Genomic DNA, 15,242 nt, shown 5'->3' on the forward strand with positions numbered 1-15,242 from the left:
GCCCTTTCCATTTTGTGTGGTTCCCAGTATTTTTTAAAATATCACAGGGGCGCCTGGGTGGCTCAGTCGGTTAAGTGTCTGGCTTCCTCAGCTGAGGTTATGATCTCACGGTTCATGGGTTCAAGCCCCGCCTCGGGCTAAGTGCTGACAGCTCAGAGCCTGGAGCCTGCTTCGGATTCTGTGTCTCCCTCTCTCTCTTCCCCTCCGCCACTCATGCTCTGTCTCTCTCTGTCTCTCAAAAATAAATAAACGTCAAAAAAAATAAAAACATACTAATAACAGGATTGCCTGGAGGCTCAGTGGGTTGAGGATCCGACTTTGGCTCAGGTCATGATCTCCCAGTTCTTGAGTTTGAGCCCCCCATTGGGCCCTCTGTGGTCAGCACAGAGCCCACTTTGAATCCTCTGTCCCCTCTCTGTGTCTGTCCCACCCCTGCTCTCTCTCTCTCAAAAATAAATAAACATTAAATATATATATATACATACACACACACACACACACACACACACACACACACACATAATAATAATAACAAACCCCAAGAGGTGGTACTAGACAGGGGCACCTGGGTGGCTGAGTCGGTTGAACATCTGACTTCGGCTCAGGTCATGATCTCACGGCTTGTGAGTTGGAGCCCCGCCTCGGGCTCTGTGCTCGGAGCCTGGAGCCTGCTTTGGATTCTGTGTCTTCTTCTCTCTCTGCCCCTCCCCAGCTTGTGCTTTCTCTATGTCTCTCAAAAAAATAAATAAATGTAAAAAAAAAAAAAAAAAAAAAAAAGTCGTACTAGACCTCATGGACTATTAGAACCTCTCACCTTCAACAGCATCTTCTTGTGCAGGAGGCAGGCAGCAGGGTTTGGATACGCGGTCCCAGGGCCTACATTGCATGGCCCCACCTACTACTGGCTGTATGACTCGGAGGGTCACTTCATCTCTCTGTACCTCAGTGTCTCCGTCTATAAAGCAGAGATGATAATGGTAGTTTTCCTCATAGGTTCAATATGAAGAATAGCTCGGTTGATACTGTGAACCAAGATTAGTACCAACCGTAAAGCACTCAGTAAATGGTACCACCTAACTTGTTTTTATTAAACACTGTTGGGGGCCACTGGAGCCATCCAGGACTATCCGCTCCTTTGGAGAGAATAACAGTGTCCACATTTGAGGCCCTTTGTGAATGTGAGGTTGGGGTCATCTGCCAGCCTGCCCCCTGCCCCCTGCGATGGACCCTGTTCGTTCAGTTGGTAAATGGCATGATATCTAAGTGGGCTTGCCAGGTCTGGTCCCTGGGGCTGTGGGAGTCCGCCACCAGCCTGGACACAACCCTGGTTCCAAGCAAACATTTGCCCTACCAGCCCAGCAGCCTGTGGCATTGGTCTTCCAAACTGCTTCAGGACCTTCCAAAAAGCAGCAGGGCTCCCAGTAGCGTGGTGGATGGTGGAGTCTGCGGGGACAATAAACCCCTTTTGGAATGAGCTGTATGTGCTGAGCAAGAAGCTATGATTTTAATTCCCAGAGGACAGCATGGCCCTCGGTACTGGCCTAGCTCAAGCAACCTGCCAGGTGGCCACAGGACACACCTGCCCCCACTCCTGCAAGGGACAGAGGGCTTCATTAGCCCAAGCAGGAAATGAGCAGGGAGAATGCTACCCTCCCCCGGGCAAGAGTTTTCAACTCCGAGGTTGGCCTGAAACTTATAAAACAAAATTATCTGGGGAGGTGTTTTGGTGATCTGATCTTAGACGCTCAAATCCAGGGACATCCCCTGCCTTCTCTGCTCAACGCGCACCCCAGCGATGGCCGGGGGGCCTCAGAAAACCGCAAGGACCTCCAGACTGAAGGTCTGGGGCATTCACATCCCCGGATCCCCAGGCCCGTCCTAGAGTTCTGGGAAGGTCAGATAAAGGGGCCTCCGATGCCCATGAGGCTATGGCCACATCCTCGGATGATGGTAAGAACTTGGCCTTGGTCACAACGACCGAAGAGTTCAGAGGACAATGCACTGGAGTCACAGAGACCTGGGTTCAGATTCCTATTCTGCCAGCTCCTCAATGTGTGACCTTGGGGATGCCACCATCCCCTGTGACTACACAGTGCCAGCCTCTCAGTAGACATGCAGCTTCAGTCATTAGCCATGCTGCCAACAACATTTCTGTGGTCTCTGTGAGGCCCCCCCTGAGTTCTTCGTCATGCTCTGGTCCTTGGGAGCTGAGAACCCTGGGAACAGTTCCTTTTTTAGGTTTGGTAAAATACACACAACATAAAATTTACCATTTTAACTGGTTTTTTTAAATGTCTATTTATTTTGAGAGAGAGATAGAGAGCAAGCAGGGGAGGGGCAGAGAGAGAGAGGGAGACAGAATCCCAAGCAGGCTCCATGTTGTCAGCACAGAGCCCGATGTGGGGCTTGAACTCATGAACTGGGAGATTATGACCTGAGCTGAAATCGAGTCGGATGCTTAACCGACTGAGCCACCCAGGTGCCCCATTTTGACTGTGTTTTTAAGTGCTATAAGCCAGTGGCATCAAGTATATTCACGATGTTGTTCAACCATCACTACTATCTGTTTCCAGAACTTTTTCATCATCCTGACAGGAAACCCTGTCCCCATTAAACACTAAGTCCCCATGCCCCCCCACCCAGTCCCTGCCAACCACCCTTCTTTTTGTCTCTATGAATTTGACAACTCCAGGTACCTCGTATGAGGGCAATCATAATAGTATTTGTCCTTTTGTGATGGGCTGATTTCACCTGACGTGATGTCCTCAAAGTTCACCCATGTTGTGGCACATGTCAAAATGCTCTCCTTTTTAAGGCTGAATAATATTCTGTTGTGTGCATATATCACATTTTCTTCATCCGTTCACCCATCCATGGACATTTGGGTTGCTTCCACCTTTTCTGTTGCCTCTGGCAGCATTTCTTGATGTCTTTGAGCCTCATTTTCCCTAGTCTTTAGGGAGAACGGTGTGGGAAGGGATGAAAGCGTTTTCTAGAACTGTGTGTAGATTCAATAAGATGAATTACACAAAAAGCCACCTGGCCCTAGGGGCTGGCAGGAGGGAGGAGCATGGGAAGGGCTGAGGGCTGAGTGGCCCACAGAACACAGGGGCCTGGGCAGGCTGGCCCCTGCATGGCCTGGCTGGGCGGGCAGGCCCAGGGCTGCAATAAGGCAGACATTGCTGGAGGAGGGGTCCTGGGGGTAGTTAGTGCCATCGAGGCTTGAGGAGACTGCTGCTTTGAGAGCTACATCCTTGGGCTTGACACCTCCAAGGGAAGCCTGCTGGGGTTTGGGCCCCCCCTTTGGAGCTGGTCGGTGGCATGAGTTCTCCGGATTTTTGTGAGTTAGAAATCGTTCCATTTTGTCTGGCTTCGAACAGTGCTCGAGAAAACCATCGTTCTCCCTGGTTACTTCATGTGCAGATGGTGGTCACAGGTCATTCCACAGCAATCTGGAGCCGGGACTTGGCCTGAAAACCCAGGATTTCTTTCAGGAACCCCATTCCCAAACCATTTGACTCCTGCATCCTGATCCCCAGCTCCTTAGACCGCCATGAGGGACATGGAAAATCCCCAGACAAAGCCCTGCCCATGAAGTCCCTGAAGTAGAGCCACTGTGTCTCAAGCTTTACCCATCCTGGTGGACACATGAGAGCCCGTTTACATCAGGACCCCGTGTTCTGAAGGCCCAAAGGCCGCCTCCAGCCAGTTACTTACTGGGATCCCAAATAGGCACCTCATTTGTGCCCCCCAAGCTGGTGTGTCTGCTGACAGCTCTTCTGTTTAACAGTTCTGCAAGGCAGCTATAATTCCATCACCCCTAAAATTTCACCCTCGTGGGTTGGGAACCTAGGGCTCAGAGAGGTTGAGTAACTCCTCCAGGTAAACAGCTTACATATCACTCATGAGTCATGTCTTTTCCCCTCCTAGGCAGCCACTGCCTTGCTGGTGTCTGTGGCACACAGCCTCTGGAAGGACACCTCCGAGGTGCCACCATGGCAGCATTCACGGTTAAACACTGGGGTCCCCACAGCTGCCAAATCCCGACCCAGCAGTGTATGGGTTCCACACAGAGGTGGGGAAAACAGCAGAAGCTGGTCTTCATCATGGATGGATTTTCCAGCTGGAAACCATTTTTCCAAGAGCATCATCCTTGGGCAAGACCTGTCTTCCCCCGGAAAGCCTCAGTTTCCCCATCTGTATGTAGGCAGGCCACTCAAAACATGCTTCCAGATGCTTCCCAGGGCAACCTGGATGTCTGAATCTGTGCTAGCCATGGGAGAGGTTTTCCCCCACTCCAGAAAGGAAAGAAAAGAAGAAAAACAATGAGGAGAAAGCTCTGGGGCAAACCACTGGGCCAGGGCCCTCCTTTGTTTGTTTGCACAAAGGGTTGACCAGTTGTCAATCTGTGAGTTGCTCACACAGAAGACTCCAGTATCTGGTTTGGGCTGGCCTCAGAGTGGGTTCAAAAGCATCAGGCTCCTTCTCTTTTTCTACCAAGGCCCTTTCATTTGGGAGTCCTGTGAAGCCTGCCAGGCCTGCAGTCCCACAGGCCCTGGGTGCCCAGCAATACCCAGGCCCTGCCCCACTCCAGGCCCGCTGGGAACTTGTCCATAGCCTCTGGGAGGTGGGGGTCCCACTCTGCCTGGGCAGCCACTCGCCTGCTTAGCACCCCTCTTCATCGAGCCTTCTGCTAACCGTGCCACCTGGGAGAACCACCAGACAAATCCATTAGTTCAGCCGCCTCGGCAAAGGCAAATGTCTTCATCTGGCTTGAGTTATGCAAGATGAGACTTTTACAGTCAGACCCAGTAGTGACCAGCAGAAAGCCACGGTATGCTTTAGCTCTCAGGCCCAGGAAGAGCCTGGCTCACTCTTCCACTCATGGGCCCCTTTTTTGCCATGTCCCTCAAGATCTCAGCCTGAGGCAGAACCAAGCATGAGCCTCTGTGACCTGGTGAAAGCCCGGAAGCCAGAAGCCAGGGCGCTGGGCCTTGCGAGTGAACGTGGGCCTTTTCCCTCCTACAAGCAGAGGAGCGTGATGCTGTGTGTGCCAGTGGGGGTTCCTGTTCCCACACTCTCGCTTTCCCTGAAAACAGATGTGCCCTGAGAGGAGAGAAGGCCTAACACCAGGCCAGCTGTACAAGGTTCCCAGGCCCAGTCAGCCCCATACAGGAGCTGGGAAGGAGACCGGGATGTATGTTTTGGCCTCAGTGGGCCTGAGATGTCAACGGGGAGATGTCAGGTTGGCAGGTGACCGGACAACATGGGCATCACAGGTCCCATCTGAGGTCATGGACATGGAGGTGCTCCGTGAACTGCAAATCCCTCACCAGTCTGTTATGAGAGTGCCTTACCTAGTCGACATGGCCCTTGGGCGACTCCAGTACAAAACTCAAGGGCTGTGTCCAGTATCAAGGAAAATCAAGGGCCATGTAACTGGCATGAGCTTCTGCTCTCAAAACTCAGGGGTGCATCCTTTATATGGACAAAATATCTTCAGCAAAGGTGCCAAGGCTATACAGTGGGGAAAAGACAGTCTCTTCAACAAATGGTGTTGGGAAACTGAATATCCACAGGCAAAAGAATGAAGCGGCAGGGCCCTTACCTCACACCATAGATAAAAATTAACTCAAAAGGTTAAAAAGGCAACAAAAGCAAAGATAGACAAACTGAGTTACATCAAACTTAAAAACTCCAGCCCAGAAGAGGGAAAAAACAGCACAAAGGCAACTTGCAGAATGGGAGATGATGTTTGCATACCACGTGCCTGATAAAGGGTTAATATCCAGAAGATGGGAACTCCTGCCACTCAACGATGACCACAAAAATCCAACTAAAAAATGAGCAAAGGGTGGGCACCTGGGTGGCTCAGTCAGTTGAGTGTCTGACTTTGGCTCAGGTCATGATCTCACAGTTCTTGGGTTCGAGCCCTGCGTAGGGCTCTGTGCTGGCAACTCAGAGCCTGGAGCCTGCTTTGGATTCTGTGTGTGTCTCTCTCTCTTCCCCTCTCACTCTCTGTCTCTCTCTTTCTTAAAAAAAATAAATAAACAAACATTAAAAAAATTAAAACAAAATGGGTAAAGGGCTTGCTTGAATAGACATTTCTCCAAAGAAGACATACACATACAAATAGACAACAGGTATATGAAGAGATGCTTGACATCACTAATTATTAAGGAAATGCAAATTAAAACCACAATGAGATATCACATCATACTCATTAGAGTGGCCACTACCAAAAAGCAAAACAAAACAAGACAAAACAAAATAACAAGGGTCAGCGAGCCCGTAGAGAAATTGAAGCCTTTGTGCACTGTTGGTGGGAACATAAAATGGTATTGTCAGCATAGAAGACAGGATGGAGGTTCCTCAAAAAATTAAAAATGGAATTACTGTATGACCCAGCAACACTGCTTGCAAGTATATAGCTAAAAGCATTGACACCCGGATCTTGAAGAGATGGTTGCACACGCATGTTCATTGCAGTGCTGTTCACAATGGTCAAGAGGTAGAAGCAACCCAAGTGTCCATCACCAGATGAGGTGAATGGATCAAGAAAATGTGGTGTATGGGGGCGCCCAGGGGGTTCAGTTGGTTAAGTGTCCGATTCTTTTTTCTTTTTTTTAAAGCATCCGATTCTTGATTTCGGCTCACAGTTCGTGAGTTTGAGCCCCACTTTGGGCTCTGTGATGATAGTGCAGAGCCTGCTTGAGATTCTCTCTCCTTCTCTCTCTGTTCCTCCTCTACTTGTGCTTTCTCTCTTATTCAAAATTAATAGTGGGTGATGGGTATTGAAGAGGGCACCTTTTGGGATGAGCACTGGGTGTTGTATGGAAACCAATTTGACAATAAATTTCATATATAAAAAAAAGAAAGAAATATGCAAAATTAATAAATAAAACTTTAAAAAGCGGTGTATGCTTACAGTGGAATATTCACCTTAAAAAAAAAAAAAAGAAGGAAATTGTCACCTGCTACCACATGGGTGAACTTTGAGGACATTACATTAAGTAAAACAAGCCAGTCACAAAAAGACAAATACTGTATGATTGCATTCTATGAGACACCTAGAACAAGCAAACTCTAGAAACAATGCAGAATGGTGGTTGCCCGGGGCTGGAGAATAGGGAAAGGGGAGTTGTTCCATAGATAGAGTTTCGAATCCTGCAAGATAAGAAAGTCCTAGAGCTCCATTGCACTATGTGTGTGTTGTTAACACTTCTGTACTGGACACTTAAAAATGGCTAAGATGGTACATTTTATGTTGTGTCTTTGAACACAATGAAAATTTGTTTGAATGGCAAACTCAAGAGTGCAAGAAATAGTGCATTTCTCATCTTTAATAAGTTATGCTTAACCATGCTGACTTCAAACACCCATCCATGAGACTGGCAAGAAATCCATCCTCGGGGCGCCTCGGCGGCTCAGTCGGTTAAGTGCCCGACTTCGGCTCAAGTCATGATCTTCTGGTTCATGGGTTCGAGCCCTGCAACGGGCTCTGTACTGATAGCTCAGAGCCTGGAGCCTGCTTCAGATTCTGTGTCTCCCTGTCTCTCTTCCCCTCCCCCACTTGCACTCTCTCTGTCAAAAATAAATAAACATTAAAAAAAAAAAATAAAGAAAGAAAGAAATCCATCCTCACCCACCCCCAGGCCTGCAAAGGTTTTAGAGTCAACATAGCACTGAGGGGCATCTTCCACATCCAGCAGAGTCTCTCTCTTCTCTCTCTCTTTTCCTTAAACATGCTCCCTCCTCTTCATCCAGGACTGTGCCTCAACAAAAGTCTAGAAGTGCCGCTGACCTGGGGCTGCTTCTGTTTTTATGCCCAGTCCCGATCCCTGGGCCAGGGTGCCCCATGACTGCACGCTTGACAACAGGAGAAAGGAAGGAAAGTTCATACACATGAATTTCTTAGTAAACCATCCTGCCTCAGACCTGATTTGTGGCCAGCCTCAGTCTCTCCTCTGTGGTTGTGCTGAGGGATTTTGGAGGGAGTTCAAGGTCGACTTTTATAGGAAGGGGCAGTTCCTTGTAATACAGGCATAGCCTGTGGATCTGCGGATCTACCCTATCCGTGTCCCACCAGGCCGCCATGCAGTGGGTGGGCACCGTGGAAGGAGAGGTATCACATGCCATCTCAAATGGAAGTCTAGTACACATGACTTCACTTCTGCATACCTTTTCCCCCAGCACCTGAGAAAAAGGACCCCTGACCTGGGGCAGAGGGGCTGGCTGGTCAGCATTCCCCTCCTTCAACGTTGTGGTTGCTGAGTGGGGGGGACCCACGTGGGCAGAGCAGGGAGAAGGCGGAGGCCAGGGTGGTCCGCGTCACAAATTCAGAAAGGCTTAAAAACCTGTAGATGGAGGGGGTGCCTGGGTGGCTCAGCTGGTTGAGCATCCGACTCTTGGTTCGGGCTCAGGTCATGATCTCGTGGTTTGTGAATTCGAGCCCCTCACTGGGCTCCTCGCTGAAGGTTGGGGGCCTGCTTGGGATTCTCTCTCTCCCTCTCTTATCTCCCCCTCCCCAGCTCGTGCTCTGTCTCTCAAAATAAATGAATAAATAAATAAACTTAAAAAAAAAAAAAACTATAGATGGAGGACATTGCACATTGGTGTGGCCATTACCTGCGATCAATTAGGAGAAATTCATGAGCAGCTCCCCCTGGTCCGTGGGGGAGGGAGGTGCCAAAGGCTCTAGCCGGCGAAGTAAGAACAGTCAGTCAGTGGACAGGACGGCGCCTGATGTTACTGAGTTTCGGCATTTGGAAGCCATGATAGTGTCTCTATGGGATGTGTTGTCTCCGATGTTTTATGTTAGGGAATATTAAAAAGCACTTGTTGTCCGACTTCAGCCAGGTCACGATCTCACGCTCCGTGAGTTCGAGCCCCGCGTCAGGCTCTGGGCTGATGGCTCAGAGCCTGGAGCCTGTTTCCGATTCTGTGTGTGTCTCTCTCTCTCTGCCCCTCCCCCGTTCATGCTCTGTCTCTCTCTGTCCCAAAAATAAATAAACATTGAAAAAAAAAAAAACTTTAAAAAGCACTTGTCAGGCCTTTGGCAAGAGGACTCTCAGTTTTGGCTTTATTCTTCTCCTAGACCAGGTTTCTAGCTCCAGACTCTTCTGCCTCCTGAGTCTCTGGGTAGTCAGTCTCTTCAGGTGGGGAATGACTTGTGAGAGACTAAGTGAACCACGGATGTGAGGGCGGTGGGCAGGCCCGGGGACGCCAGGGTGGGGGGGAGGTGGGGGTTGCTGCTCCCAAGCCCACTGGCTTCCTTTCTCAACCAGTCTGTCCTTGTTTTCCTGTCTAGGACCCCCCGGACGGCGCGGCAAGGCTGGAAGAAGAGGCGACCCTGGTGAGTCCCCACGTTTGCTTAGTTTCCAAACCCAGGCCTGGAAGTCTGCCCTCATCGAGACCTGGGACCTGGCTGGAGGTGCCAGTCCCCGCACGCCTCCCCCCCTCCATAACACAGGATGCGTGGCCCTGGGGCCAGGTCTTCCTCTGACTTCCAACTGGCCACTGTCCCCGGAGCCACAGTGTCAGGTACCTCCTTTCTTGGCTTCTTGGCATCTGCAACGCCAGTGACAGTCCCTCTGCGCCCTTGGCCATTCCCTGAATGTCGTGATCAGCCTCTGAAACACTCTCTTCCCTTTGTGGGGGCCACTCATAGTTCCACCAGACCCCTGTCTCTCCACGCAATGCGACAGCCCTCCTGTGTGTGTCCCCTACCCTCCCCAGGCCTGACAGAGTGCCAAGAGGGGCGTCCTCCACCTTCCTGCCACACCCTTCTGCCACCGTCATTTCACCCAAAATGCACTCACCCTACACACCCCCATGGCAGTGAAGGTACCCACACCCACACCCTGTCCCCACCCAGCTCCCCACCTCCCCTTCCATCATCCAAGGTCTCTTGGTGAGCTCTGGCCTGTCTTTTCTCCCTCATCTCCCACCCTCCCTCTCTGCCTGTTCTCTGGGACCCTTACCTCTCAAACCAGCCTGCCAGAGATGCTCTTCTGCCCTTTCTGACACCCCTGTGGCTCCAGCTCTCTTGTGACACTGATGACGCCTCCACCCAAGTCCTCTCCAGCCCGGAGGTTGGACTTTGCCCCAATGAACCCAGCAACCCCCACCTGCTCTCCTCTGGCTCCCTGTCATCATCATCGTCATGGGGAGACTCCAGCCACCAGTTCCCTGTGCAGACTCCAGGACAGCAACCCTGACCTCCCTTCCTTTCCCCATCCCCCTTGCCAAGTCCCTGTCAATCTCTCCCCTCTACCTGGGCTCTTGGGCCAAGTTCATTACTCTTTGCCCTTAAAGCTAGTTCAGGCATCTCCTCCAAAAAGCCTTCTCTAATCCCGCTGGCTGGGGGCTCTATCCACCCCCCAACCCCCACCTGAGTCTTCAGCACCCAGTCCGGAACCTGGCACACAGCAGGCTCCGGAACGAACATGCACAGAGTGAATGAGCACATGCTCAGCCTCTAAGCAACTTCACCAGGAGAGTGTGCTGGTGATGCCAGAGGGACCCACCACCAAGCAAATTGCACCCCAGGGCGAAATGGGGAAGTTCTCTCCTTGAATCAGACTCTTCTCCCTGGCGCTGGGCATGGGCTTCTCTCCCCTCCTACTGCTGCCTGCTTGCCTTATCTAATTCCTTACTGAGAGGACTTCCAGATAAACTCCCCAGAGTTCATTACTAGGAAATGCCCTTCACGGTTCTCTGTTTGCTTTGACTTCCAGAGCTGAAGGCTGCTTTGTGTTAGAGTGCCACGACTTTTCTTTACTATTTTTTTTTCTTCATTGGTTTTGTGTGTAATCACTCCCCCAACACACACACACACACCACCGGCTCTCCAAAAACACACTTCACCACTCAGTCCTCCTTTCTACCATGTAAAAGGTTTCGTTGCATTTTATTGTAGGCTTCTGATGCCCTTTAATGCATAGTGACTTTTTTGAGAATGAAGTATAATATTACTCCAAAAATCCATTCGAATTATGACTCGGGTTTAACACAGTCTAAAAGTCAAAGAAAGACCAGGATTTACTTGGCCTCTGTGCCGGGTCCTTTCAAGTCCTTCATCTCGTGTGACCCTCACAGAATGCTGCAAAAGATAAGAATATGTTATCATCCCCATTTTGTAGATAAGGAAACTGAGGCTCCAAGGGGAGAAGTGTCTTGTCTAAGGTCAGCTGCTGGGCAAGGGAGGGGCAACACCCCCTCCCTTCCCTGCCTTTTCCCATGACGGGTCCTGATCCCCTGCCTGTCAGGGAATGGTGTGAGTGGCACAGAGCAGATGTCCCTCTTGGATTAGCTTGGGCTGGGCCTCCTGTTTATTTCCAGATAGTTTCACGCACATGCACATCCTGGCTGTGGCGCCTTCCCTTGTACAAACCAGGCCTTTTCCTGTGTCCCAGGGAGAAAGGCTCTTTTTGTCTGGTGGGCCAGTAATCTGGCCGAGATGCCTTCCTGCTGCTGCTGTGGCCACAAACCTGCAGACAGAGCTGACCCTGCCTGTGGGAGCCTTTGCCTGGAAAATGCCTTCAGGGTCCTGCCGTGTTTATGCATTTCCGTTGTAATGGAATGGATTTCTCATCTCCCCCATTTCTCAGCACTGCTCTTGCACTCTGGGGAACTAGGGACCTTGGGCAGGATCCTTTTTCCATCCAGACCCTCCTTTCCCCCAAATCATCCACTCTCCCCGGCTTCCGCATCCCCAGATTCCTCCCCTGGTCCCAGCACTTCTGTACCTGGTTGTGGTGGTCTGTTCTGCACACCTGTCCTTCTCCACCAAAGCATGGGCTCTTCAGAGCAAGGCTGAACCCCTGGGCACTCAGGAGATGTCAATAAATGCTTGTTGACAGGAAGGAGGGAGGAAAGGGAAGAGGAAAAGAGAAAGAGAGATTCGTAGGCAAATGGAGAATAAAGGGTTAGGAAGCAGGAAGAGACAAGGACAAACCAATCTAATGCTGTTTGGCTGATGCCTGTGCTAAACCTGCAGAGACAAATAAGTCTCAGAGTTCCAGAAGTTTCTGTGATTTAACAACTAGGACTTAAAAAAAAAAAAAAAAAGAAGAACTGGGACTTTAACGAATAGCCACATACTGGCTCTGTTACAATCACACAGGTCTGCCTTGCCATGTCAGTGTTAGGGTTTTTAATCTACCTTGATCCCAAGAAACCCTTTCTAAAAATTCAGTAAAAGAAGCACTTCTGGAATGGTAGAGTAAGGACTTCTGAAAATCTGCAGCAAGAATTCTAGGGGGGAAAATGGACCTTTTCAGAGTTCTGGAAATTAAAATCTGGTAACAACCCAAGAAATGTTGATTCAGTACAAATATCTTGCTAAGAACAAGGAGGTTTTAGCATTTTAACTTGCCCATTTCCCAGCCCCATGGTAGCCTTAAAAACCATCAATCTCACAACCATGGTACCTGTGAAAAGTAGCAGCCATGGAGGAAGCAAAACAATTTGAGGCTCCCCAAATGCTTATTCCCAAAGAATTGTCACCAGCTGTCAGCTTCCAGGAAAAGCCCATACATAGGACCTGTCTTTACTTGACCTTATGCCGAGCTCACTGGGAAAAGCTGTATCCCAGAGTGCTTGCCAAAAACACTCAGCAGCAATTGTTTAACATTGCAGCTGCCTAAGGTAGCAATACCAGTAGGAACAAGCAAGAAACTGACACAAAAACTTGAATGAAAATCTAGGGGATGAGCCACTCAAAGGGGCTTTGAAAGGTTCCAGCGTATTCTTGGGAATCCAGAAAGCAATTGCATGTGCAGGGCTGTGTACATGTCCACCAGAGACCTGAGAGAGCCCCAATCTCTCCCTTCTGGCTGACCTCGAGGCCCTGCTCAAGCAGGAAGTAAAGGCCAAGGGTGAGTTGTAACCTGGCGGTGCACTGAAGTTGTGCTCCAACACACACACAGAGCCCCTTGGCACAGAATGGGGGACCTGTTGGGTCAAGGCATTAAAGGAAACCTCTGTCCATGCTGACCGTGAAGCTAACCAAGACAGAATTCAGTAGCTGCGCATGACAAAGAGCATACACTTTGGAGAATTGGTCCAGGAAAACCCCTCAACAAACAAAGAGCAACAACGAATCTTGGAAAGGAGGGTGGGGCTCTAATTTCCAGAGTCACCACATCAGATTATTTTAAACGCCCAGTTTTTAACAGAAAATTATGAGACACACAAAGACACAAGAAAGTACAGCAATGAAAAAGGGGGAAATGCAGACAATGAAAACTGTCTCTGAGGAATCCCAGATGCTTACTAGACAAAGATTTTATGTGGACTATTATAAATTATGTTTGAAGAACTAAAGGGAACCAACTCTAAGGAATTAAAGGAAAGCAGAAGAATTATGTACCACCAAATGGAGAATATTAATAGACAAAAAGTATTAAAAAAAAAAAAGAACCAAATAGAAATTCTGAAGCTGTAAATTGCAATCACTGAAATGAAAAATTCCCTGAAAAGGTTCAATAGTGGATTTGGGCTGGCAGAAGAAAGCATCAGCAAACTTGAAGATAGGTCTGTTGAGATGATCCTGTCTAAGGAAGATTAAAAAATATGAGAAAAAAATGAACAGATTCTCAGAGATCTGCGGGAAACTGTCAAGTGTGCTAATATACCCATAACAAAGGCCTGAGAAAGGGGAGAAGACAGAGAAAGAGGCAGAAGGAATATAAGAGCAACTAGTGGCCCCAAACTTCCCAAATATAAACAAAAATGTTCATCTACACATCCAAGAAGCTTGACAAACTCCACACAGGATAAACTCAGAAGAGATCCACACTTAAGAATATCATAGCCACGCTGCCAAAAGGAAAAAATGAAGAGAGAATCTCGAATGACTCGTCACAGTAAAGGGATCCTGGATACGGTTAATAGCTGATTTCTCCTTAGAAATAATGAAAAGCATGACTCAAGAGTCAATACAGATGACATATTCAAAGTGGTGGGGAGAAAAAAACTATTAACAGAGAAATCTATAGCAAAAGTATATTGCAAAAGTGAGAGAAATTAAGACGTGTCGCGGGGCGCCTGGGTGGCTCCATCAGTTGAGCGTCCAACTTCAGCTCAGGTCATGATTTCGCGGTCTGTGAGTTCGAGCCCTGCGTTGGGCTCTGTGCTGACAGCTGGGAGCCGGGAGCCTGCTTCAGATTCTGTGTCTCCCTCTCTCTCTGCCCCTCCCCCACTCATGCACACTCGCTCTCTCTCTCTCTCTCTCTGTCAAAAATAAATTTTAAAAAAAACATTAAAAAAATTTTTTAAAAAAAGACAGGCCTAGATAAACAAAAAATGGATAGAATTGATTTCTATCAGCCTGACTTACACGCAATAAAGGGATTCCTTCAATCTGAAATAAAAGGACATTAGACAGTAATTGAATCCACATATAGAAATAAAGAGCTTTAGTGAGTTAGTTACATAGGTGAATATGAGAGACAGTATAAATGAATTTTTATTTGTAACTCTTTTCTCTCTTCTGATTTAAAAGCCAGTTGCATGAAGCAATAATGATAAAACTGCTGATAGGCTTATGACACGTGAAATGGTAATTTCATAAAAGTACACTAAAAGTACAAAGAAGGAGGTAACAAACACAGCTTTATTGGAGCAAAGTATTTGTGTACAATTGAAAGTGAATTGTTACTCATGTAAACCAGATTATTTATTAAGATGGTATTTTATAAACTCCAGGGAAACCACTAAGAAAATTATTCCAAAAATATGGCAAGGGAAACAAGGGAATTAAAATGGTACACTTATAAAATATCTATTTTTAAAAAAAGAAGCAGTAATGGAGTAATAGAGGGACAAAAAAGACAAAATATAGAGAAATTAAATAACAAATTAGCACACATAAATCCTGTCTCCTGAGCAATTACATTAAATGGAAATGGATTTTTAAAACCCCAAATACCCCAAGAAATCTGAGAAAGAAGAACAAAGCCAGAGGCATCACATGTCCTGATTTCAAACTATACTACAAAACTATAGAAATCAAAACAGTATGGTGCTGGTATAAAAATAGACACCTTTAAGCATGTAGACTAATGAATCAGAATCAAGAGTCCAGATGTAAACCCACCAACAGAACGCAAAGGTTCCAATTTTTCCACATCCTTACTAACACTTGTTCTTTTCTGATTTTAGGTTGGTTATTTTTAGAGACAGAGAGAGCACGTGCATGTGCAGGCAGGGGAGGGGCAGAGAGAGGGAAAGAGAGA

At 48.1% G+C, this 15,242-nt stretch overlaps 1 protein-coding gene across 5 annotated transcripts in view; it reads left to right on the forward strand.

The window, feature by feature from the left end:
* The window catches only part of COL23A1 (collagen type XXIII alpha 1 chain), a 355,881-nt gene that overhangs the window by 278,832 nt on the left and 61,807 nt on the right, over nt 1–15,242 (forward strand). For all 5 annotated transcript variants that reach the window (XM_045057588.1, XM_045057582.1, XM_045057580.1 and 2 more), the window contains exon 3: nt 9,311–9,355. In XM_045057588.1, coding sequence (XP_044913523.1) covers nt 9,311–9,355 — 45 coding nt within the window. The remainder of the gene's footprint in view (nt 1–9,310; nt 9,356–15,242) is intronic.

Source organism: Felis catus, chromosome A1 (genome assembly GCF_018350175.1).
Source record: "Felis catus isolate Fca126 chromosome A1, F.catus_Fca126_mat1.0, whole genome shotgun sequence".
NCBI lineage: Eukaryota > Metazoa > Chordata > Mammalia > Carnivora > Felidae > Felis > Felis catus.